At 42.3% G+C, this 21,865-nt stretch overlaps 2 protein-coding genes and 1 pseudogene across 2 annotated transcripts in view; all 3 read right to left on the bottom strand.

The window, feature by feature from the left end:
• Positions 1-10,996: 10,996 nt before the first annotated feature.
• On the bottom strand, positions 10,997-11,122 carry LOC129676785 (small nucleolar RNA SNORA17; annotated as a pseudogene).
• Positions 11,123-17,208: 6,086 nt separating this feature from the next.
• On the bottom strand, positions 17,209-20,341 carry Timm8a (translocase of inner mitochondrial membrane 8A). Its single transcript, XM_055607312.1, has 2 exons — positions 20,120-20,341; positions 17,209-17,615 (listed from the first exon to the last, which is right to left on the bottom strand). The coding sequence occupies exons 1-2, from the start codon at positions 20,249-20,251 to the stop codon at positions 17,454-17,456; spliced, it is 294 nt and encodes a 97-aa protein (XP_055463287.1). The 5' UTR covers positions 20,252-20,341; the 3' UTR covers positions 17,209-17,453.
• Positions 20,342-20,957: 616 nt separating this feature from the next.
• The window catches only part of Btk (Bruton tyrosine kinase), a 43,824-nt gene continuing 42,916 nt past the window's right edge, over positions 20,958-21,865 (bottom strand). The window contains exon 19 of the mRNA XM_055607292.1: positions 20,958-21,473. Coding sequence (XP_055463267.1) covers positions 21,402-21,473 — 72 coding nt within the window. The 3' untranslated portion in view covers positions 20,958-21,401. The remainder of the gene's footprint in view (positions 21,474-21,865) is intronic.

Here is a 21,865-nt window from a genome sequence, read left to right on the forward strand (position 1 = left end):
ACAATCAGGAAACAGAAAAATCAAAATTCTTAACATAACACATTCCATTTGCTCTGGTACATTGTGTGGAGCCATATAATAGCTGTTTGACTCCTGCCTGCTTGGAATCTATGATGCACATTGTGCCTTGCATGGTACAGTGAGTTTCCATCCCTGGACCTCAGGTGCTGCTTTCAGCTTTGTAGAGGCTTGTTCAACCATTTAGATTTGTCAAGGTATGTGTATGAGAACTTGCTTCCCGCTTACCTGAGAACTGTCCTCCCATTTTTTAGAATTTCCTTGAGAATACCCTGCTTTGCGATTTTCACTGAAACTAGTTCCTCCCACCCCACCCCGAATTGCCCATTCTTACTTACTCTCTATAAGCTGTAACCTAAAGCACAATAAATCAAGACTTGATCAGAATTCTGTCTTCTCTCCATTTTTCGCGTCTCCTATTCCATCCTATTCCCACACCCCTTCCAGGTTCCACACTGACAGTCCTGTGGGTCGGGTCAAACTGTCTCCCAACGTGGAGGCCTGGATATGGAGGGGCATTCTGTGAGGAACGCCGAGAGTGCAAGGCCGGCGAAGAAGTGAGAAGAAAAACCTCGGGACGCTGCGGGAGCCTGCTGCAGCGCTCAGCCTGAAATAAGAATAGGCGATCACGGGACAGGATTTAAGCCAGCATGAAAAATATCTGGATCAAGTAGGAGAGGCTCTCCAGGCACGAGGGGCAAAGGTTAAATCAAAGCATCTATTTAGATTTAGACCTTTGTCCATGGTTTCCTGAAGAAGGAACAATTAATGTAAGACATTGGTCTCGAGTTGGAGACGCGCTGCAAGATTTATATAGTACTTTTGGACCTGATGAGGTTCCAGCCACAGCTTTCTCATATTTCAATCTCATAAAAGAATTAATTAAAAGTAGGGAACATTGCTCAAAAACTGTGGCCGCTGCTGCAAAATCTGAGAGTTTAAAAGCCACTGGGGTAAAAAAAAAAAAAAAAAAAAAAAAAAAAGATTTTGATCCTGTCAGTTTCTGCCTCCCTGGAACTCCTGGGATAAGAAAACCGGAATGAGAATTGGTTTGAATAGCTTTTCTGGAACTTCTGTGGCAAAAAAAGTCGGGTAAAAGCCAGGTTTTGGGTTTTACTTCGTCTCTGTGTATAATTAATTGTCTTTTTCTTGGTGTTGTGCCCGGAGTTACTGTTTCATTCCTGTGATTAATTATTTGTGGTTTTGCGTCTACTTGAGAGTGCTTGATTTTACTTTTGTTCAAAATTGCCGCTATTTTTGTTTTTGTGATTTCAGGTTTGTCCCGGTATATTAGCCCAGGTACAGGCTATTTATTGTCTTTAGTTTCTCTTTTGCCTGAGGCAGCAAAAACAAAATGCAAAACCCCTGTATGGGTTGATCAGTGGCCTCGGAAAATTTGACAGCACTTCAGACACTCGAGCAGGAGCAATTAATGGCTGGTCATATAGTAGAAAGTAACTCTCCATGGAATATTCCTGTATTTGTCATCAAAAAGAAATCAGGCAAATGGAGATTGTTACAAAATTTATGTGCAGTTAACGCCACCATGGTTCTCATGAGAGCCCTGCAACCTGGACTTCCGTAGCCATCCCTCAAGGGTATTATAAAATAATTATATACTTAAAAGATTGGCTTTTTTACGGTGCCTTTACATCCAAATGATCAAAAGCATTTCGCCTTCAGTGTACCATCAATTAACTTTTAAGGAACCTATGAAGAGATATCGTTGGAATGTGTTGCCTCAGGGTATGTCGAATAGTCCAACTTTGTGTCAAATATTTGTAGCTTCGGCTATACAAAGAGTTAAAAACAATTGAAAAGAAATTTGTATTATTCATTACATGGATGATATACTACTGGCAGGCAAACACAAAAATTCAGTTTTAAAATGTTTTGCAGATTTAAAAACAGCTTTAAAAATTTCAGTACTGCAAATTGCACCTAAAAATATTCAGCTTCAAGATCCTTGTACGTATTTTGGATTTCAGATTAATGGACCAAAAGTTATAAATAAAAAGGCAACTTTTACAATGGATAATTTAAAGACACTTAACGATTTTCAAAAATTGCTAGGTGATATTAATTGGTTATGACCTTATCAAAAACTAACCACGGGTGAATTAAAGCCCTTATTTGACATTTTAAAAGGAGATAATGATCCTCAAGTCTCCTAGAGCTCTTACTGCAGAGGGACGCTTAGCCCTTAAAAAGGTTAAAAATGCTATTGCATTGCAATTCGTTACTTGTGTTGATTATTCCAAACCTTTAATGCTTATTATATTCAACATCACCATTACACCAACTGCAGTGTTCTGGCAAGGAGCACCAATTATGTGGGTGCACCTTCCCTCTTCTCCAAGCAAGGTAATATATTCATATTATAATGCAATTGCAGATATTTTATTAGGAAGAGATAGTAGCAAAAAAAATATTTTGGCATAGAACCTAACATAATTATTCAGCCCAATTCTAAAGTGCAGGTAGATTGGTTATTCCAAAATACAGATTGTTGGCCAATCGCTTGTGCCTCATTTCCAGGACAAACTGATTATTATCCACCAGATAAATGAATTCAATTTTGTAACTTGCATGCTTTTTTGTTTCCCTGAAAGACTTCTTTGCAAACTCTTGCAAATGCATTTACTATATTTACAGATGGATCGTCTAATGGTCAAGCAGCATATGTTTTTAATAAATAAACTATAACTTTTCAAACCTCGTTAAAATCAGCTCAGCTTGTAGATTTACAAGCTATTATTGCTGTATTTTCAGCCTTTCCTAATAAAGCTTTAAATATTTAGACAGATAGTGCTTATTTGGCTCATTTGATTCCTATTTTGAAAACTTCAGCACAAGTAAAACATGTTTCTGATACAGCAAAATTATTCTTACAATGTCAGTCTCTAATTCAAAACGTTCTTCGCCTTTCTATATTGGTCATATTCCAGCTCATTCAGGACTACCTGGTCCTTTAAAATTAGCAGAAGCTAATTTTAAAGCTGATTTGGCAACTAAAATTATTGGCTTTAACATAAAACATACAAAGAACAATATCCAGGGAAAGGGAAGTCCCTGGGAATGCCTTTTCCTCTTGTCTTACAGAAAAAGAAAAATGAATTGGATCATCGCCTCGATGACATTGACTGTGGCTGCACTAGGATGGGGAATGGAAGATCAACACTCAAATCCACACGTGCCACTTAATCTTACTTGGTTAATCTTGGGGCCAGAAGGAGAAGCTGTCTTTAGTGTCTCTAAAATCACACATAAGGGGACCTGGTTTCCTGTTATACTAATTCCATCCTCCAAGTTAATTTCAAATTGTAGTTATTGGGCAAACAGTTGGGGTTACTTCTATGTCTGTCCAGCTGAGAATAGTAGAAAGAGAGGATGTGGAGGACCAGGAGACACCTATTGTGCCAAGTGGGCATTCGAGACCACAGGCCGTGTATGGTGGAGACTTCCCAGATTTAGAGACTCCATAAAAGTAAACATAAAAGATCTTAAGGATGGTGAGCTACATGCCCATAGTTGTTTTAGGGGCACACCCACCTTAAATATTTAATTTACAAAGTCAGGAAAGGAGAAAAACTAGGACACAGGACTATCCTGGGGAATTAGAATTTACAAAAACTCAGCAAACACCCTGGTACTGTTTTTACTATAAGGTTACTCAGTCATTGACCTACAGATAAAACAGTGAGAATAGGACCAAATCCAGTTCCGGCTTCAGTTCTAAAACCTCTACCAGAACCTACCACCCTTCCATGGGGCATGCTTTCCCCAGGTTTAATACCTGTTCCTATAGTAACTCTCATATCAGATAAGTCCACTGAGGATTCTCTTTTAGAACTTGTACAGCATACTTTTCTTACCCTTAGTGAATCTAGACCTGATTTAACAGACTCCTGTTGGCTTTGCTATAATGCAAAATCTTCCTACTATGAAGGAATTGTTGTTTTAGATAGTGTTTCTATTTCATTAGATCATAGCTCCTGTAGATGGCTGCAGACCACTCAAGTTCGCCTAACCCTACAGTCCGTCCAAGGACAGGGAACATGTATTGGTAAAGTTCTTGCTTCACATAAACATCTATGTAATGAAACCTTTAAGAGTATAAATGCCTCAGGAGCAGGACAATATGTAATTCCTCCAAACAATACTTGGTGGGCTTGTTCCAATGGCCTCACCCCTGCTTTTCTGCTCATTTGTTTTATGATTCTTACTGTGTTTTAGTACAATTAGTGCCAAGATTAACATATTATTCCTCTGATCAGTTTTCTCATCTTTGGGACCCAAAACAGGATCAAGCTTTGCTACGCCCTAAAAGAGAACCAGTTACTGCAGTTACAATGGCTGTTCTCCTGGGCTTGGGCCTAGCTGGAGCTGGAACAGGAATTTCCTCTTTAGTTTTGCAGGATAGATATTATGATCAGCTGAGATCGTCAATTGATCTAGATATTGAAAGAATGGAAACTGCTATCTCCCACTTACAAAAACCTTTAACCTCTCTTTTAGAAGTAGTGTTATAAAATAGAAGAGGACTAGACCTTTTATTTGCTCAGCAGGGAGGGCTCTGTGCTGCCTTAAAAGAGGAATACTGTTTCTATGTAGACCATTCAAGAGTAGTAAATGATTCCATGAACAAGGTCAGGGAAGGCTTGGAGCAAAGAAAACATCTGAGGGAAAAAGAGCAGGGGTGGTTTCAGACTTGGTTTAGAACTTCTCCTTGGCTTATTACCCTTTTACCCTCCATTTTAGGACCCCTGATAGGCTTGTTTATTTTGCTTTCCCTCAGTCCAGTACTGTTTAATAAGCTCATGGCTTTCCTTAAGCAGCAGATTGATGTCATCAAGGCAAAACCCATACAGGTCCATTACCACAGGCTGAAAACGGCAGATGCATGTCTCTTTGAGACCTCCCTTACAAAATACTGATTATCCCAGTGAGCTGAACCAATTAGCCAGTGACGGGTAAGAGAATCCACAGTGGTCTTTTTCTCCACCCTTGCATCCTAAGACAGGAGCTCAGCCAATAGCTGCTGATATATCCAATGACGGGCCAGCAAGGATAAAAGATCCAGGATTCCAACCTAAGACAGGCACGGTTCCCTTGGGATCACAGCCTTGAAAAAATATTAACAAAGGGGACCTGTGTGGAGCCATATAATAGCTGTTTGACTCCTGCCTGCTTGGAATCTATGATGTACATTGTGCCTTGCATGGTACAGTGAGTTTCCATCCCTGGACCTCAGGTGCTGCTTTCAGCTTTGTAGAGGCTTGTTCAACCATTTAGATTTGGCAAAATATGCGTATGAGAACTTGCCTCCCACTTACTTGAGAACTGTCCTCCCGCTTTTTAGAATTTCCTTGAGAATATCCTGCTTTGCGATTTTTACTGAAACTAGCTCTCCCCCAATCCCGAGTTGCCCATTCTTACTCTCTATAAGCTATAACCTAAAGCACAATAAATCAAGACTTGATCAGAATTCTGTCTTCTCTCCATTCTTCATGTCTCCTGTTCCATCCCATTCCCACACCCCTTCCAGGTTCCACGCTGACAGTCCTGCGGGTCAGGACAGTACATCTTCAGTCAATCAGTTTAATGTGACTCTTCAAGGGAACTAAGGACATGGAGAGGTGTTTCTATGGTTAAAAGTACTTCCTGCTCTTCCAGAGGACCTGAGTTTGGTTCTCAGCACTTACTTTAGGGGAGCTGTGCCTCCAGCTCCAGAGGCTTGGGTAACTTCTTCTTACCTCTTTAAGCACCCACCCACATGTAGCATGCAGACACACAAATATATACACATAAATAAAAATAGAAAATAAGATTGTTCTAAAAAATTTAAGACTTGCCCTCATGAAGCCTCACACTCACTATGTAACCAAGGATGAACTTGAACTTTGGGTTACTCTTTCTTCATATGCTGAGTGTTGGGATTGGAAACATATGGTATCACATCAGGCTTTGAAGTGACTTCTTCTTTTTCTTTTTTTTCTCCCAAGCAGTTACTTCACCAGTATTATTAAAGATTCTCAGATCTGGAAAAATACAATGATGGACTTATAATCAAATTTGTTCTTGAGTCAGTGAGTTAGCTGAGCTTATTGCCAAACCTTTCAGATGTTTTAATACCTGAATTTACATCTAATGATATATACAGAAATACTTTTATTTACTTTACAAAATCCAGAAATCTCAAATCTAAAAATTTTTGCATACTAATATAAAGCTCAAAATGTTTCAGATTGCATATGCCTTTAGTCTCAGGACTCGGGAGGCAGAGGCAAAGGCAGGAGGATCTTTGCAAGTTCAAAGCCTGCCTGGGTTTTATAGTGAGTTCCAGGATGGTCAAGGCTACATAGCAAGACTGTCTCAAAAAAAAAAAAAAAAAAAAAGAAAGAAAGAAAAAAAAAAGGAAAAAAATCCATTAAGAGCTGAGCATGAAATGGGATGAGCATTGCACATAGGAGAAAACAAATAACAGGACAGGAGCCTACCACAGAGGGCCTCTGAAAGACTCCTGCAGGGTATCAAAGCAGATGCTAAGACTCATAACCAAACCTTCAGCAGAATGCAGGAAATCATATGAAAGAAAAGGGTAGTTTGTATGACATGGAAAGGATAGGAGTTCCACAAGAACCGAATATATCTGGGCACAGGGGTCTTTTCTGAGACTGATACTCCACCAAGGACCATGTATGGATATAACCTAGAACTTCTACTCGGATGTAGCCCGTGGTAGCTCAGTAACCAATTGGTTTCCCATAGTGAGGGGAACAAGGACTATTTCTGACAGGAACTCAATGACTGGCTCTTTGATCTCCCCCCCCCCCCAAGGGAGAAGCAGTCCTGCTAGGCCACAGAGGACTTTGCAGCCAGCCCTGAAGATACCTGATAAAACAGGGTCAGTTGAAAGGGGAGGAGGTCCTCCCCAATCAGTGGACTTGGAAAGAGGCAGGGAGGAGATGAGGGAGGGAGAGTGGGATTGGGAGGGAATGAGGGAGCAGGATACAGCTGGGATACAGAGTTAATAAAATGTAACTAATAATAAAAATTTAAAAAAAGAGGTGAGCATGAAAGTGTATGTTTGTACCTGAGTACTTGGGGATTGAGGAAAGAAGTCTATCTTAAGCTCAGAGCTAGACTGGGCTTCATAGTGAGCACCAGAGCAGATACTATATAAAAATTTTTCAAATTAATATCTAGGAATAGTAAATATTCATAAAGTCACACAGAAAAGGTTGGGCTAATGATGTATCCTTGTTTGAATGCTTGTCTTGCATACAGAAAGTTCTGGACTCCATCACCAGCACTGCACAAGCCATCTTTCATTTGTAAGTTTTAAAATTTCATTATTATTAAAATAACAATAGTGGTAGTGATAGTAGTAGTAGTTGTTGGTGTTGGTGGTGGTGGTGGTGGTGTGTGTGTGTATAGGAGAGAGAGAGAGAATGTGTGCAGGTGCACATGTGCCATGTTGTCTTAGTCAGTGTTCTACTGTTGTGAAGAGACATCATGAACACAGCAAGTCATATAAAAGGAAAAATTTAATTGGGGCTATCTTATCGTTCCATAGGTTTTGTCCATTATCATCATGGGAGGAATCATGATGCCACACAGGCAGACATTGTGCTGGAGACATAGCTGAGCATTCCTACAGATAGTAGGAAGAAAGAGACTTTGGGCTTGGAGTGGGCTTTTTGAAACCTCAAAGTCCAGCTACAGTGGCACACCCTTCAGCAAATTCACACCTCCTAATCCTTTCAAATAGTGCCACTCCCTGGTGACTATTCAAATCTCTAAGTCTATGGGGGCCATTCTCATTCAAACCACCACACACTGTATGTGTGTGAAAGTCAGAAAACAGCTTTTAGGAGTCTGTTCTGTCCTTCCACCACATAAGTCCTGGGGATGAAGTTCAGGTTGTTAGCGATTTTACCTGTGTGAGTCATCTCGTCAGTCCTTATTTGGGGTTTTTTATCAGTATTTCAGCACTGTGATATGCCATATCCTATTGTCTCTTCTATAAATTTATGTATAGCAGATACTGTCAGGATTATGCCTCATAGGCTTTTCATTTGTGAGACTGGTTTTTACAAGATGTAGGTATAGACATACAAGTTTTTTTTTTTATCTCTTTAAATAAGTTCATATGTGAATTGTCTACATATTCAAATGATGCTCATTGGTTAAGGTGCTAGGAATCAGCAAAATTGCTTTAGCTTTTTTATTTAAGATTTAAAAGAGTAATTCAATTCTTTTATCACAGGAGTTGTCTTTTTGGTCCTGAGTGTAGTAGTCAGTTCTGCCTTTACATGTCCTTAGAGAAACCTTCCTATGGCCAGAGAAATTAACCTAACCCCTTTGATATCTTTTTTTAAACTTTATTGGTTCTTTGTGAATTTCCCATCATGTGCCCTAATCCTACTCATCTTTCCCTCCCCTAGTACCCGCCCTCTTCCCTTAAAACCACTCAACCAAGGACCATCTATGGATATAACCTAGAACTTCTGCTCGGATGTGGCCCGTGGTAGCTCAGTAACCAAGTAGTTTCCCAAAGTAAGGGGAACAAGGACTATTTCTAACAGGATCTCAAGGGCAGGCTCTTTGACCTCCCCCCCCCCCCAGGGGAGGAGCAGTCCTGTTAGGCCACAGAGGAGGACTTTGCAACCAGCCCGGAAGATACCTGATAAAACAGGGTCAAATGAAAGGGGAGGAGGTCCTCCCCTATCAGTGGACTTGGAAAGGGGCAGGGAGGAGACCAGGGACGGAGTGTGAGGTTGGGATTGGGAGGGAATGAGGGAGCGGGATACAGCTGGGACACAGAGTTAACAAAATGTAACTAATAAGAAAAATAAAATTAAAAAAACCACCCCCACCAAAAGAGAAAAAAAAATCTCATTGTGAAAGCTGTCACAGTGTGTCCCACAGTATCCCCTGTGTCCTCACTTCTTCGTTTGCAATGATTTGTTGGTTTGATACAAGGCCTCTGGCTTCTAACACTCTATCAATACTGGAACCTCACTGAGAATCCTCCTAGATACCCTTTTGTTTCCCTGTGTCATATTGATCCTATAGTTTTGGATCTGTAGGACCAGCTTTTTTGTGCACTCCAGCAGTTCATCCAATGGAGAAGATGTTGGGATGGGACAATTCAATGCTCTGAATCTGGGCCTGAGAGATATCTGAGCTGGTCAGCCTGATGGCTCTCCTGCTCTCACATCCTCAGGGCTGGCTCACACAACATCCGTGAAACTAGGCCCAGCTCTACCGTGCCGTCCAGGTGAGGGGAAGGACAGTTCTCCCACTCTTATGACCCCAGGACCAGCTCTCCAACCTGCCATAGGTGGAGAGGGATGAGGGAGGGGAGAACATCTCTCCCTTGTCTGTATCAATGCCCAGAAGACAAGAGGTGGACCAGGTTAGGTGCAGAGCCTTCTCTCCCAAGTGCTGCAACAGGTAAGGGGCAGGACAGCTCTCATGCTCTCATGACCCCAGGGCAAGCTCTCTCACTTGCCATGGGTGGCAAGGGGCAAGGATGGGGGAGTGTATCTCTCCCTTGCCCACACTTTTGAAAGGCAGGAAATTTGCGAGGCCAGCTCTCCCACACTCACAGTGTTGGGCTGTCTCACCCTCATCCATCACATCCAGGGCCAGCTTTTACTGTACTGTCCAGGTGACCTCTAGGACCTGCTCTCATGACACCATCAAGGCCAACTTTCCCATTCCCAGTGGTGACAAGGGCAAGCCACTCACACAGCAGACAAAAGGCAGAGCCTGCTCGCAGACACCCACTTTCTTCTGCCCAAAACTGATGGCAAGGACAAAAGGGAGGGAAGGGGATCTCTCTTCTTGCTGACACCATCTCACAACAGACAAAAGGAAGATCTGGCTTGTCCACACTCACACCCTCATGGATGTTGACCCACCTGCAACCCTCACATCCAGGGCCAGCTTTACTGTACTGTCCATGTGAGGTGCAGGACGGCTCTCTCTCTCTCTCTGCTGACCTCAGGACCATCTCTCCTTCCTAGTTTAGGTGGCAAGAGGAAAAAGTAGGTGGCATCACTCCCTCTCCCATGTCACTGCAGGGCAGACAAGTGGCAGGGCCAGGTTTCCCATGCTCATGCCCTCGGGCTAGCTGGCCCACATCCACACCACCAGGGTCAGCTCTTCTGTGCTGCCAAGGCAAAGTGTAGGGCCTGCTCTCTGGAGTGCTGTAGCTAGTAAAAGTTAGGGACAGTTCTCCTGCTCTCATGCCCTCAGGGTCAGCTTTTCCATAATGTCTAAGCAAGGGGTTGGGCCAGTTCTGCCCAGCCCTGACATCAACATGTCCCAGGGCGCGAGTCCAGACCAGGGACATCTGCTTGGCCTTTGGTGGTAATAGAGCCCCTCTGTTGCAAGGCCATGGACCCAAACATGGCTCCTGGTGTCAGCATAGGCCAGAGCTGCTCCATGGTCCCTGGTGGCATCACTGGCTACTCATATCAGGCTGTTCCTTACTACCCTCTCGAGTTCTGCCTCCCTCTCTTCACTGTGACCACACCCTTCTTTTTCTCTTTCTGGTCCATTTCTCCAACACTTACTTGCTCCTCTTAGTGGCAACCAGGGTCTGTGAGTGTCTGGGGTCCTCTCGGGAGTAGTTTCAGTAGTACTATGTTCCATTTGTGCATTATGGCACTGGGCAGGGGTTATCTCAGGCATAGGCATGGTCTCCCCACCACCACCACCAGGTTTGTGCAGTGCCAAACCAGTGGTCATCTCAGCCTGGTTCCCTGTCTAGGCCCCATGGTGCCAGTCTGGTGGTCATTTTGGGCTTGATTCTCTACCAGCCCACCCAAGTGGCCCCTTTGAGGGTCCTCTGTCTTAGGCTCATTCCTGCCTGGGCCCCACAGTCACACGTAGGGTTCTAGTCTCCAGTTTGCTCCCCGTCCTGGGAACCCATCACTGGATGGGTGGTCATCTCAGGCTCACTTTTTTCACTAATGATGCAGATGTTCATAGGTCAGAACACTGAGCTTAGACGTAGCTTCTCTCCTCTCTGCCACCTACTGACACACATTCGACATAGCGCCACAACTACAATGCTTCTAGGAGCAGGCCTATCTGCTCTTTAGAGGGCCTACTTTATGATATCTGTAAAAAAGTTGGGCATCACCTTGAAAGAACCTATTATTTAGGAAAACTAATTAGGAACACAACCGCAGCCTAGATGTGCTTGAGTTGTCCTGTGATCTTTGTAACCATTTAAATGAAATGTCCAAACCAGGGTTTAAATATGTTCAGTACATTTGTAGTCCGTTCTATATTGATTTTTTTTTTCCTAACTCAAGCAATAGCAACCTGTGGTGTTAGAAATTCTATTGTTACTATCTAGGGTTTCCTTTTTATATTTTCAGCTTTCTTTTTTTTTTTTTCCTATGCCTTTGGAGATGTTCTTTTTACTCCATATCTGTTGCCTTTTGATAATATAGTAATCTGTTTATTACTCTAATAAAATACCTGATGCACACTAACTTTGCAAGGTGTTAAGATGTATCTAGATATTTAAATGTGTTCAAACAACCCAGCAACGGTTGTGGCAAGGGCATCCCTTAAAGTTGTCACTTCATGGCAGGTGGCAAAAGTGGGAGCTTGGGTCAGTTGAAGAAAATGCATTACCAAACAAAAATGCAAAGAACAATCTGGGTCAGGCTTGTTTTCCTAAAAACTCACTCTTTGAAGAATTCAGTTGCCTGTGAAAGGTATCTTAACTTCATCAATGACGTAGTGGCCTACCTCAGATCCCACCTTTATCTTTTTGTATGAGTGTTTTGTCTCCATGTATATCTATGTACCACATGTGTGCCTGGTGCCAACAGAGGCCAGAAGAGGGAGTTGGATCCCCTGGAACTGGAGTCATAAACAATTGTAAACCACCATATAGGTTCTGGGACTAGAACCCAGGGCCTCTGCATGAGCAGCAAATGCTCTTAAACACTAAACCATTCTCCAGCCTTAAGTTCTCATCTTGTGAATTGTCCTTCAGGTATCACTACCTGGGCCAAGCTTTCAGTACATAAACCCACAGGGAATACATTCACCCATATCCAAACCATACATTAGAGATAGGTGAATCTGAATAATACCCATATACCTATTTAGACTGAAGAAGTAGAATACAAGACACTCTGCTAACAGCCTTTGATTCTATCATGTCCCAACAAATAAGCCTGAGGAAAGTTTTAAGAGAACTATGTCAGTGGATGATCTTGGAATAACCCATTCCTAGACCAAGATTTTTGTTTCAGTACTGTATCATAGAAATTTTTGGGTTTTTAAATATTTTACTGATTCTTTGTGAGTTTTACATAACACACCTCAATCCCACTCATATCCCCATCCCTTTGTATCCACCCTCTGGCCTTGCAACCTCACCCCAAAAGAAAATAAAAAAATAAATAAATAAAATAAAATAAAGCATAGAAAACATCTTGTCTTTTTGGAAGCTGTAGTATGTCAAAGGGTATCCCACGGTGCCCTTTTGTGCACACATCTTTGCTTACAAATGTTCACTGCAATGAGTCACTGGTCTGATTCAAGGCCTCTGGCTTCTGCTACACTATCATTACTGGATCCTCACCAGGACTTCTCTCAGACATCCTGTTGCTACCATGTGTCATGGAGATCTTGCAACTATGTATCTGCAGAACCAGCTCTTTTATATACTCCAGCAGTTCAAAGATTAAGGTAGATTTTGTGATGTGCCAGCTCAAAGCCCTTGATCTGGGCCTACGTGGTAGCTGAGCTGGTCAGCCCACCAGATTTTCTGCACCCACACTACATGGCAAGCTTTCCAACACTGCTCTGGTTAGCTCACCCAATAGTGTAGCAAGCAAGGGGCAGGGTCAGCTGTCCCACTGTCATGCCCTCAAGGTCAGCACAGCTACACCCAGGCCACAAGAGCCAGCTCTACTGTGTTGCCCAGTTGAAGTTCAGGGTCCACTCTCCCTCTCTAACACACTTGGGGCTGGCTCACCCATGCCTTTGCCATCAGGACCAGCTCTACTATGTTGCTGAGGTAAGGTGTAGGGCCCACTCTCCCAAGTCCTGCAACCAGTGAGGAGCAGGACCTCTCATGGAGCTCTCCCACTCTCATGACTTCTGGCCCAGCTCTCCCAACTGCTTCAGGTGAGGAGAGAACATGTCCCCCTCACCCATGTCACCTCATGGCAGGTGAATAGTGAAACCTCTACTCTCTCTCTTTCTCTCTCTCTCTCTCAGCAGGTGAATAGTAAAACCACCTCTGTCTCTCTTGCTCATGACCTCTGGCTGGCTCAGCAGCCCCTGACACCAAGGCCAGCTCTGTGTTGCCCAGGCAAAGTGCAGGGTCTACTCTTCAGAGTGCTGCAGTCAGTGAAGGGCAAAGCCAGCGTTGCACAGCCCTTGGGCATCTACATATGTTCCCAGGCAGCAGTCCAGACTGGGGACATCTGCACGTTCTCTAGTTGTAATGAGCCATAGACAATGACAGACACCCCTGTTCCTGCCTGGCTAAGGAGCCAGACATGGCCTTCAAGTGGCAGCATGGGCGGGGATTTCACCATGGCCTCAGCTAGCAGGGCAGGCTACTCCCAACAGGCTATTCCTCTCTACCCTCATATCTCTAGTTCCACCTCTCTTCATAATGCTTAAATTGTTCAACTTCTCTTTCTCTCCCATCTGTCCACCACATATTTGCACATTGTAGTGGCTCCAGCTATGGGGGAGCCACATGGCAGTTAAGCCTGTGTGTCTATAGCCGGTGTGCCTCATAGCAGCCGGTTGGCCTCTGGGTGTCATCCACTTACCCATGGTTCTGTGTGCTGTCTTATTTTGGTTGTTTTCTAAGAAAAAGGGCTATCAGAGATTGGAGAGATGGATGAGTGTTTGAGAGCACTGCTCTTCCAGAGGACCAGGGTTAAATTCCCAGCCACCATGTGGCAGTTCACAACTGTCAGTAACTCCAGAATCTGACACTTTTGTATAGGTAAAACACCAATGTACATGAAATACTTATATAAAAAGGGGGCTATCAATTGTTTCTCATAAAGACTTTACATGTGAGACAAACAGAAGGTTCAGCCACTAGAGACTAGGCTCATAACCAAAAATGTAAGGTTTTACATGGGTTTGACTTAATACATTTTAGACTTCAAACTCCTTATAAAATGCTTATCATTTTAAAGTCCTTGTTTCCCTTGAATCTATTATTGTTAATGTTAGTTCTTGGATGGACCTCAGCAGTAGGGACTTTAGAGACAGGCCGTATACTTGGTAAATATTTAGGGCCTCTATGACAATGTCTCAGGCTACAGTCAATATATATGGGCAGGTGAGGCAACAGAAGAGCTTCCAGGTACATAATTCATCAGAGCAGCTTGGCCTTTCTGAATGTTGTATTTCAGGTTTTTCTTTTACACTTACTAAGCCAACCCTTAGGTTTGGAATTTCAGGACAGTACTCCTTTTTTTGTTTTGTTTTGGCTACTTTTTTTTATTGTTTTTTGAGACAAGGTTTCTCTGCATAGCTTTGGCTGTCCTGGACTGGCTTTGTAGACCAGGCTGGCCTTGAACTCACAGAGATATGCCTGCCTTTGCCTCCCCAGGTGCTGGAATTAAAGGCATGAGTCACAGTGCCTGAGCAGTTCTCCTCTTTTAATCAAGGTCTGAAAACACATTCCTGAGATTGTCAAAACACCAGTGGTTGCTCTCATACTTACTGGAAGCAGGGGAAAAGTTACTTTTTCTTCTCTGTTGTCTTATACCTAGTGTTGGTGAACACAATGGTGCCAAAGCATAGTGGATGAACTTGACATTATGTATAACCTTTCTCATTTTTAACTGAAAATCTTAACACTTTACAGTGAAACATTTAACTTTGTGCATGCATACAATGAGAATACTGTTATTGAATGAGAAATCAGAAGAAATAATGATACAGTAATAAAACATATTAAGACTGGGCCAGTTGTGGCACATGCCTTTAATCCCAGCACTCAGGGAGTCAGAGGCAGGCAGATCTGAGTTTGAGGCTACCCTGGTCTACACAGTGAGTCCAGGACAGCCAAAGCTACAGAGACGCTGTCTCTAAAAAATATGTATATATACATACACATATATGTATATGCATATATTATATAAATATATATGTACATGTATATATACAATTCCAGACATAATGGAGCATGCCTTTAATTCCAGCATTTGGGATGTAGAGGCAAGATCTCTTTGAGTTTGAGGCCTGTCTGGTCTACCTGGTGAGCTCCAGGATAGGCAAGACAGACTGTCTCACAACACAAAACTGGAAAAAAAAAATGACTAAGACTGAAGAATTCTCTGTGCCACTTATATTTTACCTCGACACACAAAAAGGCATGTATCTGCCAGATATCTACCCTAAGCACTATTACACCAAGCAGCTAGCTATATGACATCACACAGGTGCTAAAACCAAATGATTTCTATTGTGCCAGGTAAAAGCCAAATGGCCTCATTCAGTCCTACATTCCTCTTTAGTTATTCCTGCTTATCCTAGCGGATTTTACTTTTCTAATACCATGGCACATAGCTTCTACACTGAAGCATTTGGACTGTTTCTTCTGCCAAACAACTCTTGCTTGATACTTTTAAGTTTGGTCACTTGGTCTTTTCAGGTTTCAGCTAGTTTTAGAAAATAAAGCTCCACAAACTTTTCCTAACACCTGTATTTTTTTATTCTTTTCAGATTTTATGTACATGAAGATTTGCCTACATGTATATGTGTGACATGTGTCCCCAGTGTCTGTGGAAGATAAAAGGATAATGTTGGATCCCCTAGAACTAAATTTCAGATGGTTGTGAGCCATCATGTGAATGCTAAGAATTAAATCTGGGTCCTCTGCAAGAGCCAAAAAGTGCTCTCTCTAAACCACTGAACAATCTCTCCACTTCCCTGCACTATTTCTTTTGTGTTTTTTTTTTTTCCAGACAAGGTTTCTCTGTGTACTCTTGGCTGTCCTGGACTACCTATGTAGAGCAGGCTGGCCTGGTCTCACAAAGATCCACCTGCTTCTCCCTCCCAGAGTGCTGAGATTATAAGCACACACCGCCATGGCCAGCCCCCCTGTACTGTTTCTTAATAGAACTTACTACACTGAAATCTTTATGAATTTCTTACTGTCTCCCTTAGCTAGAACTAATCTCTCAACCTTAGGGCTGGTTCTATGGAATCTGAGTCTGGATTGGAAAAGGCACTTTAGTTTAACATATGTTCATCACAATTTGCAAAAGATGTTCTTCTAGTGCCTATATAAATACTATAAATATGTATTTGTCCAGTTTCATAGATTTGCACTATGCAGTTTTCTTAAGTCTACACTCTAGTATGAGAATTTAAAAACAAAAGAGTAATTCAACAAAAGCTCTTCCATTAGGGACCTAAAGTGTTAGCACAGAATATTTTTCCCTTCTCATCTCTAAATATTTTCTTCCCACAAAAACTTCAGGAACCTCTAGGACAGAGGCTTCCTACAGTTCTGTCTTGAAATTAGTCCATATAAGATCTGAGTTGCAGATAAAAACCCAAAATAGAAAGCCTCTTCATTGCAAAGCTAATCTTGTGAGCTTTTATTTCAGTGACCAAAAGGATGCAGTTAATGGAATTCATGACTATCAGGCATGCATGTCTACCTGAAACTGTTTTTTGTTTTTGAATGGCTTAAATCGTTATCATTTAGGCACATCCTGATATACAAAGTGAGTTAACTTCTTCTGCAACTGTCTGGTAGTAAGAATAAAGCTCATGATCTAGATTCCTTTATAATTAAAGCACTCTGAATTCCCAGGCTGCCTGTTCTACCTTGAGACCATATTTTCAATCTGATATTTAAACAAATCACAGTATAGGAGAGAGACCACCTTAAAAAGCTGGATTGTGTGAACACCAGGTAGATTTCTTTTTCAGCTGATAGTCAAACTTGAAAGAAAACTCAGTTAAACAGTGTCAGGATATTTCCCCACTACTTTTTCTGACACTCCCTAAAACCAGAACTCCCTAAAAAACAGAAATGAGTCCATAATACAAATAGAGATTTATCCTATGTGGTCCCACTATCAAATTATAGAAAGCAGTTCCACTATCAAAATTATAGAAAGCAGTTAAGGGACATTGAGAAAGCATAGTCCCATACATAGTAATATGCATCTCATAATTTATCTGTTGATTATTTTCACATGAATAGCTTTAAAAACTCAACCAAACACACATGACTCTCAACTCCCATACATAAAAACTGGTCTTTGTTCATTCTCATATGACAAGATGTCTCAAGATGATAAAAGTGGGAGTCAATCCCCCCCCATAGCCATTTCTTCAACCGTCCCATTAACAGCTCTTCATTTCTTGACTACTTTTCCAAAGAGGTAATGCTGAGATCAGTCAGAAAGGCTTTCTGAGAAGACAGGTTTGGATTTCTGGGTCTGTTCCAGTCGATTTAAGATGAATTGGCTTGTATCAATGAAACGCTCAACGCAGTTCACAAAACAGGCCTCAGCCCGACTGTCCAACTTTGGCCCAGGCTTATCCATGCACTTCTCCTGTTCAGAATAAGAAACAAAATCACAAAGAAAACTTGCAAATAAAGGTCTTTTGCTTAAAGAAATAATTCTACTTAAATCATCTGTTTGTTAATACATTTAGACCTGTTTTTTCTTACCTGTGGCACCTAGTTGAAAATTAAATGTGTTTCTATATGTGTGTGTGATGTATCTAGGAGACTGTGAGACGAGAGAAAGAAATCAAAGGGAGGCAAGAAATACATGTGTTGAAAGAATACATGGCATGATAAAGCCCATGACTTTTTATGCTGACCTAAAAAAATAATAGAAAATAATTCAATTGGTAAATCATTAAAAACATTGCACACAGGCTTACATTTTATAACAAGGCAATGAAATAAAAACCATTCTTCAGTCCTCATTTTACAAGTGGAAACTCCAGCAGAGTTTGCTCAAAGTCAGGGTGGCAGAAAGTGGCACACATTACAGACTAAAAAAAGTAGCAAAATCGTAAGTAAAAACACTTTTTTTCGGGGGGCACACACCTCTAACCCCAGCATTTGGGAGGCAAAGGCAGGCACATCTAAGTTTAAGGCCAACCAGAGCTACACAGGAAAACCCTGTCTTGAAACCAACCCTTCCCCCTTTAAAAAAAAAAAAAACAAACTTTTTTTCTGAGTAGGTTTGTAACTCTACATACAATTATGCTGACATTAAATGCCTTTAAATGCACTGTGGAAGAAAATGACTAAAGGATAAATCAGATAGGTGTCCTAAATAAAACCAATAAAGAAAATCTACAAACCAACTACAAACCAACATTCTGTAATCTTGTTTATTAACGACAGAGTTGCCTGCCTGTCTTTTGAGACAAGGTCTCAAGATGTAGGGCTGAATGGCCCGGAAACTGATCCTTTTGTCTCTGCTTCCAGGTTCTGTGACTGTACCATTCTACTCAATATACCAAAGGTTCTTGAGTCTCCTCAGGAGAAATGAAAAACTCAAGTTTTCTACAGAAGGCCCTATAGTTCAGATTTTTTTTTTTTTAAAAAAATGCTTTGACAATTTCATACATGTATATAATTTGATCATATTTGCCATTACCTTCTCACTCGCCTCTACTTCCCAATAATTCCTTATCCTACTGTATATCCTTTATTATCCACTGAGTTTTAATGAGTTGGTTGCATAAACATAAGTATAGGGTTCTTTTACTGGAGCATGAGGAACTTACTAGTGGCTATAACACTGAAGAAAAATAAATTCCTCTCTTCCACTCATTTCTCTCCTTTTTCTTTTTTGAGACAGAGTTCCCTTGTATAGCTTTGGCCATCCAAAAACGCACTCTGTAGACCTCGCTGGCCTCCAACTCAAGGAGAGCTACCTGCCTCTGCTGAAGTTAAAAGTGTATGCTACCACCCTGCAGCTTAATGATTCTTAAGAGTCACTAACCACACCCACTTCCCACAAAAATAAAATGGAATCAAAAGACATTTAAGAAAAAGAACCTATCCTATCTTGGTAGTGAACACCTTTAATCTCATAAATGAGGAGGCAGAGACAGGAGGATCTCCAAATTCCAGGCCAGCAGGGGTGAATAGTAAAGCCCTGTCTCTAAAGAGAATTAAAAAAAATGGAGGTGATTGTGAATGGCTGTACATCCAGTACTTGAAAGATGGAGGAGGCAGAAAGACTAGGAGTTCAAGGTCATTTTTGGCTATTCTCAGTTAGTTATCCATTCAGTTTGAGGCCAGCCTGGAATACAGGATACCTTGTCTCAAAAAAGTTTACGGGAAAGGGACCAGGTAAATCAATGTCTATATAGTTTGGAAACTTTTAGACTGAATTGCACTCACTATTCTCTGCTTTATACACAAGTTTTAAAGTTTCTCCAACGCCAATGAATATTATCCCTGGCCTTTAAATTCTTTTAACTTTTTATGTCACAGGAGGGCAGTATGCTGCCCTTGGCAACCAAAACACTTTGATTTCAGCTACAAAGAAATGCCTTCTGCCCTTCTGCCAAAGTCCCTTCACTGAGCAGACTCAATCCGCAACCTTCAAACCTTAATGGCGTGGTATTACACAACTCATAGTGAAGGCAAATAAATGCCACTTTTATACTTAACGAACAAGAGCCGCTTGTCTTTGCATCAAGAGGGGTTATAAATGAGTAAGCTAGGTGAGTCCCAAGGAGTCCAGAAATAACAGTCATGGACTCTCAGGGATTCGGGCTCCCTAAAATTCCAGGACTGAGGATTCTGATCAGTCCTAGTAGTCAACACTAAGCAGCTTCCATCTCAGGTGCTTCAGATTGCTCGGTGGGTCAACAGTATAAACCTGTGACTCCAAATCTTTTGCACCTTCGGTCTCCTTCAGAGTCACCCTGATCCCTTCCGGCTCGGCCTACGGTATCTGAGAACCCAGAGTACAGTGAAGACCACCCACTCTGGAGTCCCTGACACCCTAACAAGTCCCGTGGGAGCAAGAGCAATGGAAAAGTAGACGACACAGCGTCCCATTCCGAGCCCCGAGGTTCTCACCCAGCAAAGTTCCGTCATCTGGTGCACCAGCTGCTGGAAGCGCTGTTTCTGCGTCTCCACCTCGATAAAATGCTGCAATTGAGGATCCACAGAGCCCAAACCAGAGCCCGAAGAGGCCGAGGAGGAATCCATCCCGGCGTGACCACGCGGGCCGAAGCGAACACAGAACCAGCAGACTAGCCGACCTTCACGTGTCTGGGTGACGGAACCGGAACTACAATCTCCCCCGCCCCGCCCCGGCCCGCCCCGGCCCGCCCGTCTCCTGTGCCCGCGGACTGCCCTGTTAGCTCACTGTGATGGCGCGGGGCTGGTAACCGACAGCGCTCTGCTGCCCCTGCCAGCAGGACCAGCCGCAAGCCCGCAGTAGCGCCCGGCTGTTGTCTGAAGCGCTGTTGCGCTGTGGCAGTGAAAATGTAGAAAAGAAAACAACAGTCTAAAGGAAAAGAGGAAGTTGCTTCATACCACGTGGTCCAGTAAAGGGCCGCCCCTACAACTCCGCCCTGCCCACTTCCAAATTGGCCCGCGCATTCTCAGCTAGGACTCCCAAAACAGAACTCTTCTGCCAATTAACTGCCTGCCCTGTTCTTTGAGTTTTCCTCGTAATGAAGGGAAATGAGGCTCTGGCTGATTCTGTTCCTAATTTTAAGATTTATTCAAATGATATTTTGCATCTACTCTGTGCCAAGTACAGTGCAAGGTTTGAGAATTCATCTAGAACATGGGGGCAAGCTTTAAACAAGAGAAAGAAGGGTGAAATGTGGGTTCTAGATTAGGAATACACCAAACTAATGACACACGACTTTCTACAATTTTCAGACAGGGAGCTTTGGGCTGCTGCGTGATGAATTAAAATAGGAGATTCCTTCACACTTTCAAGTAATTTTATTATATCAAAACAAACACTCCCATCTTGATGGCACCGTTCCCGTCTGTCCTGCCTCCCCCCAATGAACTCTTAACACTTAACCAACAAGCTCTTGGACAACTAATGGAGCTATTTACATCTTTCCCTCCCCCCAAATGTTCCCATCCCAAATTCAATCTGTTAGGAGTCTTGAAGTTATGGATAATACCAGGCACAGAAATTCCTTGGCCTTTTCTCAGAAGCATTATGCCGAGGACTGAAAGAAGAAAGGCATTCCGAGATGTACTGGGGCCTTTCTGTATTCAGTAGGAGCCTGGAAGGCTACAGAGCCTTGGAGCCTGGAGCCGCCTCAGGAAAAGTGGAAAAGCCTCTCTCTTGAAGGAGAGAGGAGTAGATTCATGAAGCTTCTCAGCCAGGTCAGGATTCTTCATCCATGACATCTAGAATGTTACTCAAGAGAGTTTTGAAACTAGGGCGTTCATCTGCTTTCTACAACCAAAGAAAATGAACAGTGTCATAGCATAGAATCCAGAATCCACAGGGAACCCTGCAGTAAACCACAAAGTCTTAAGCTTATATTAAGTATATGCTAAATACCTAGCAGCATATCTTCTTGATAATACACACAGAAGAAAAATGCATAGCAGGTCTCCATAAAGCCACTCTGTGCTTTACATCTTAGCAACTCAAGTTATATTTTTTTATAATTTATGTTTATGTGCATTGGTGTTTTGCCTGCACATTTGTCTGTGTGAGGGTGTCAGATCCTCTGGAACTGGAGTTACAGACAGTTGTGAACTGCCATGTTGGAGTTGGGAGTTGAAACTAGGTCCTTTGAATGAGCAGCCAGTGCCCATAATACTGATAACTTTTGCCTTTAC

This window comes from Psammomys obesus, unplaced genomic scaffold, assembly GCF_907164565.1.
Source record: "Psammomys obesus unplaced genomic scaffold, mPsaObe1.curated_primary_1811, whole genome shotgun sequence".
Classification (NCBI taxonomy): Eukaryota; Metazoa; Chordata; class Mammalia; order Rodentia; family Muridae; genus Psammomys; species Psammomys obesus.

Bases quoted from the DNA above. Each gene is read 5' to 3' on its own strand.
- Timm8a (XM_055607312.1), bottom strand. From the start codon at position 20,251: ATGGATTCCTCCTCGGCCTCTTCGGGCTCTGGTTTGGGCTCTGTGGAT. The intron at 17,616-20,119 runs GTGAGAACCTCG...TATTCTGAACAG, and splicing joins AGATGACGGAACTTTGCTGG to GAGAAGTGCATGGATAAGCC.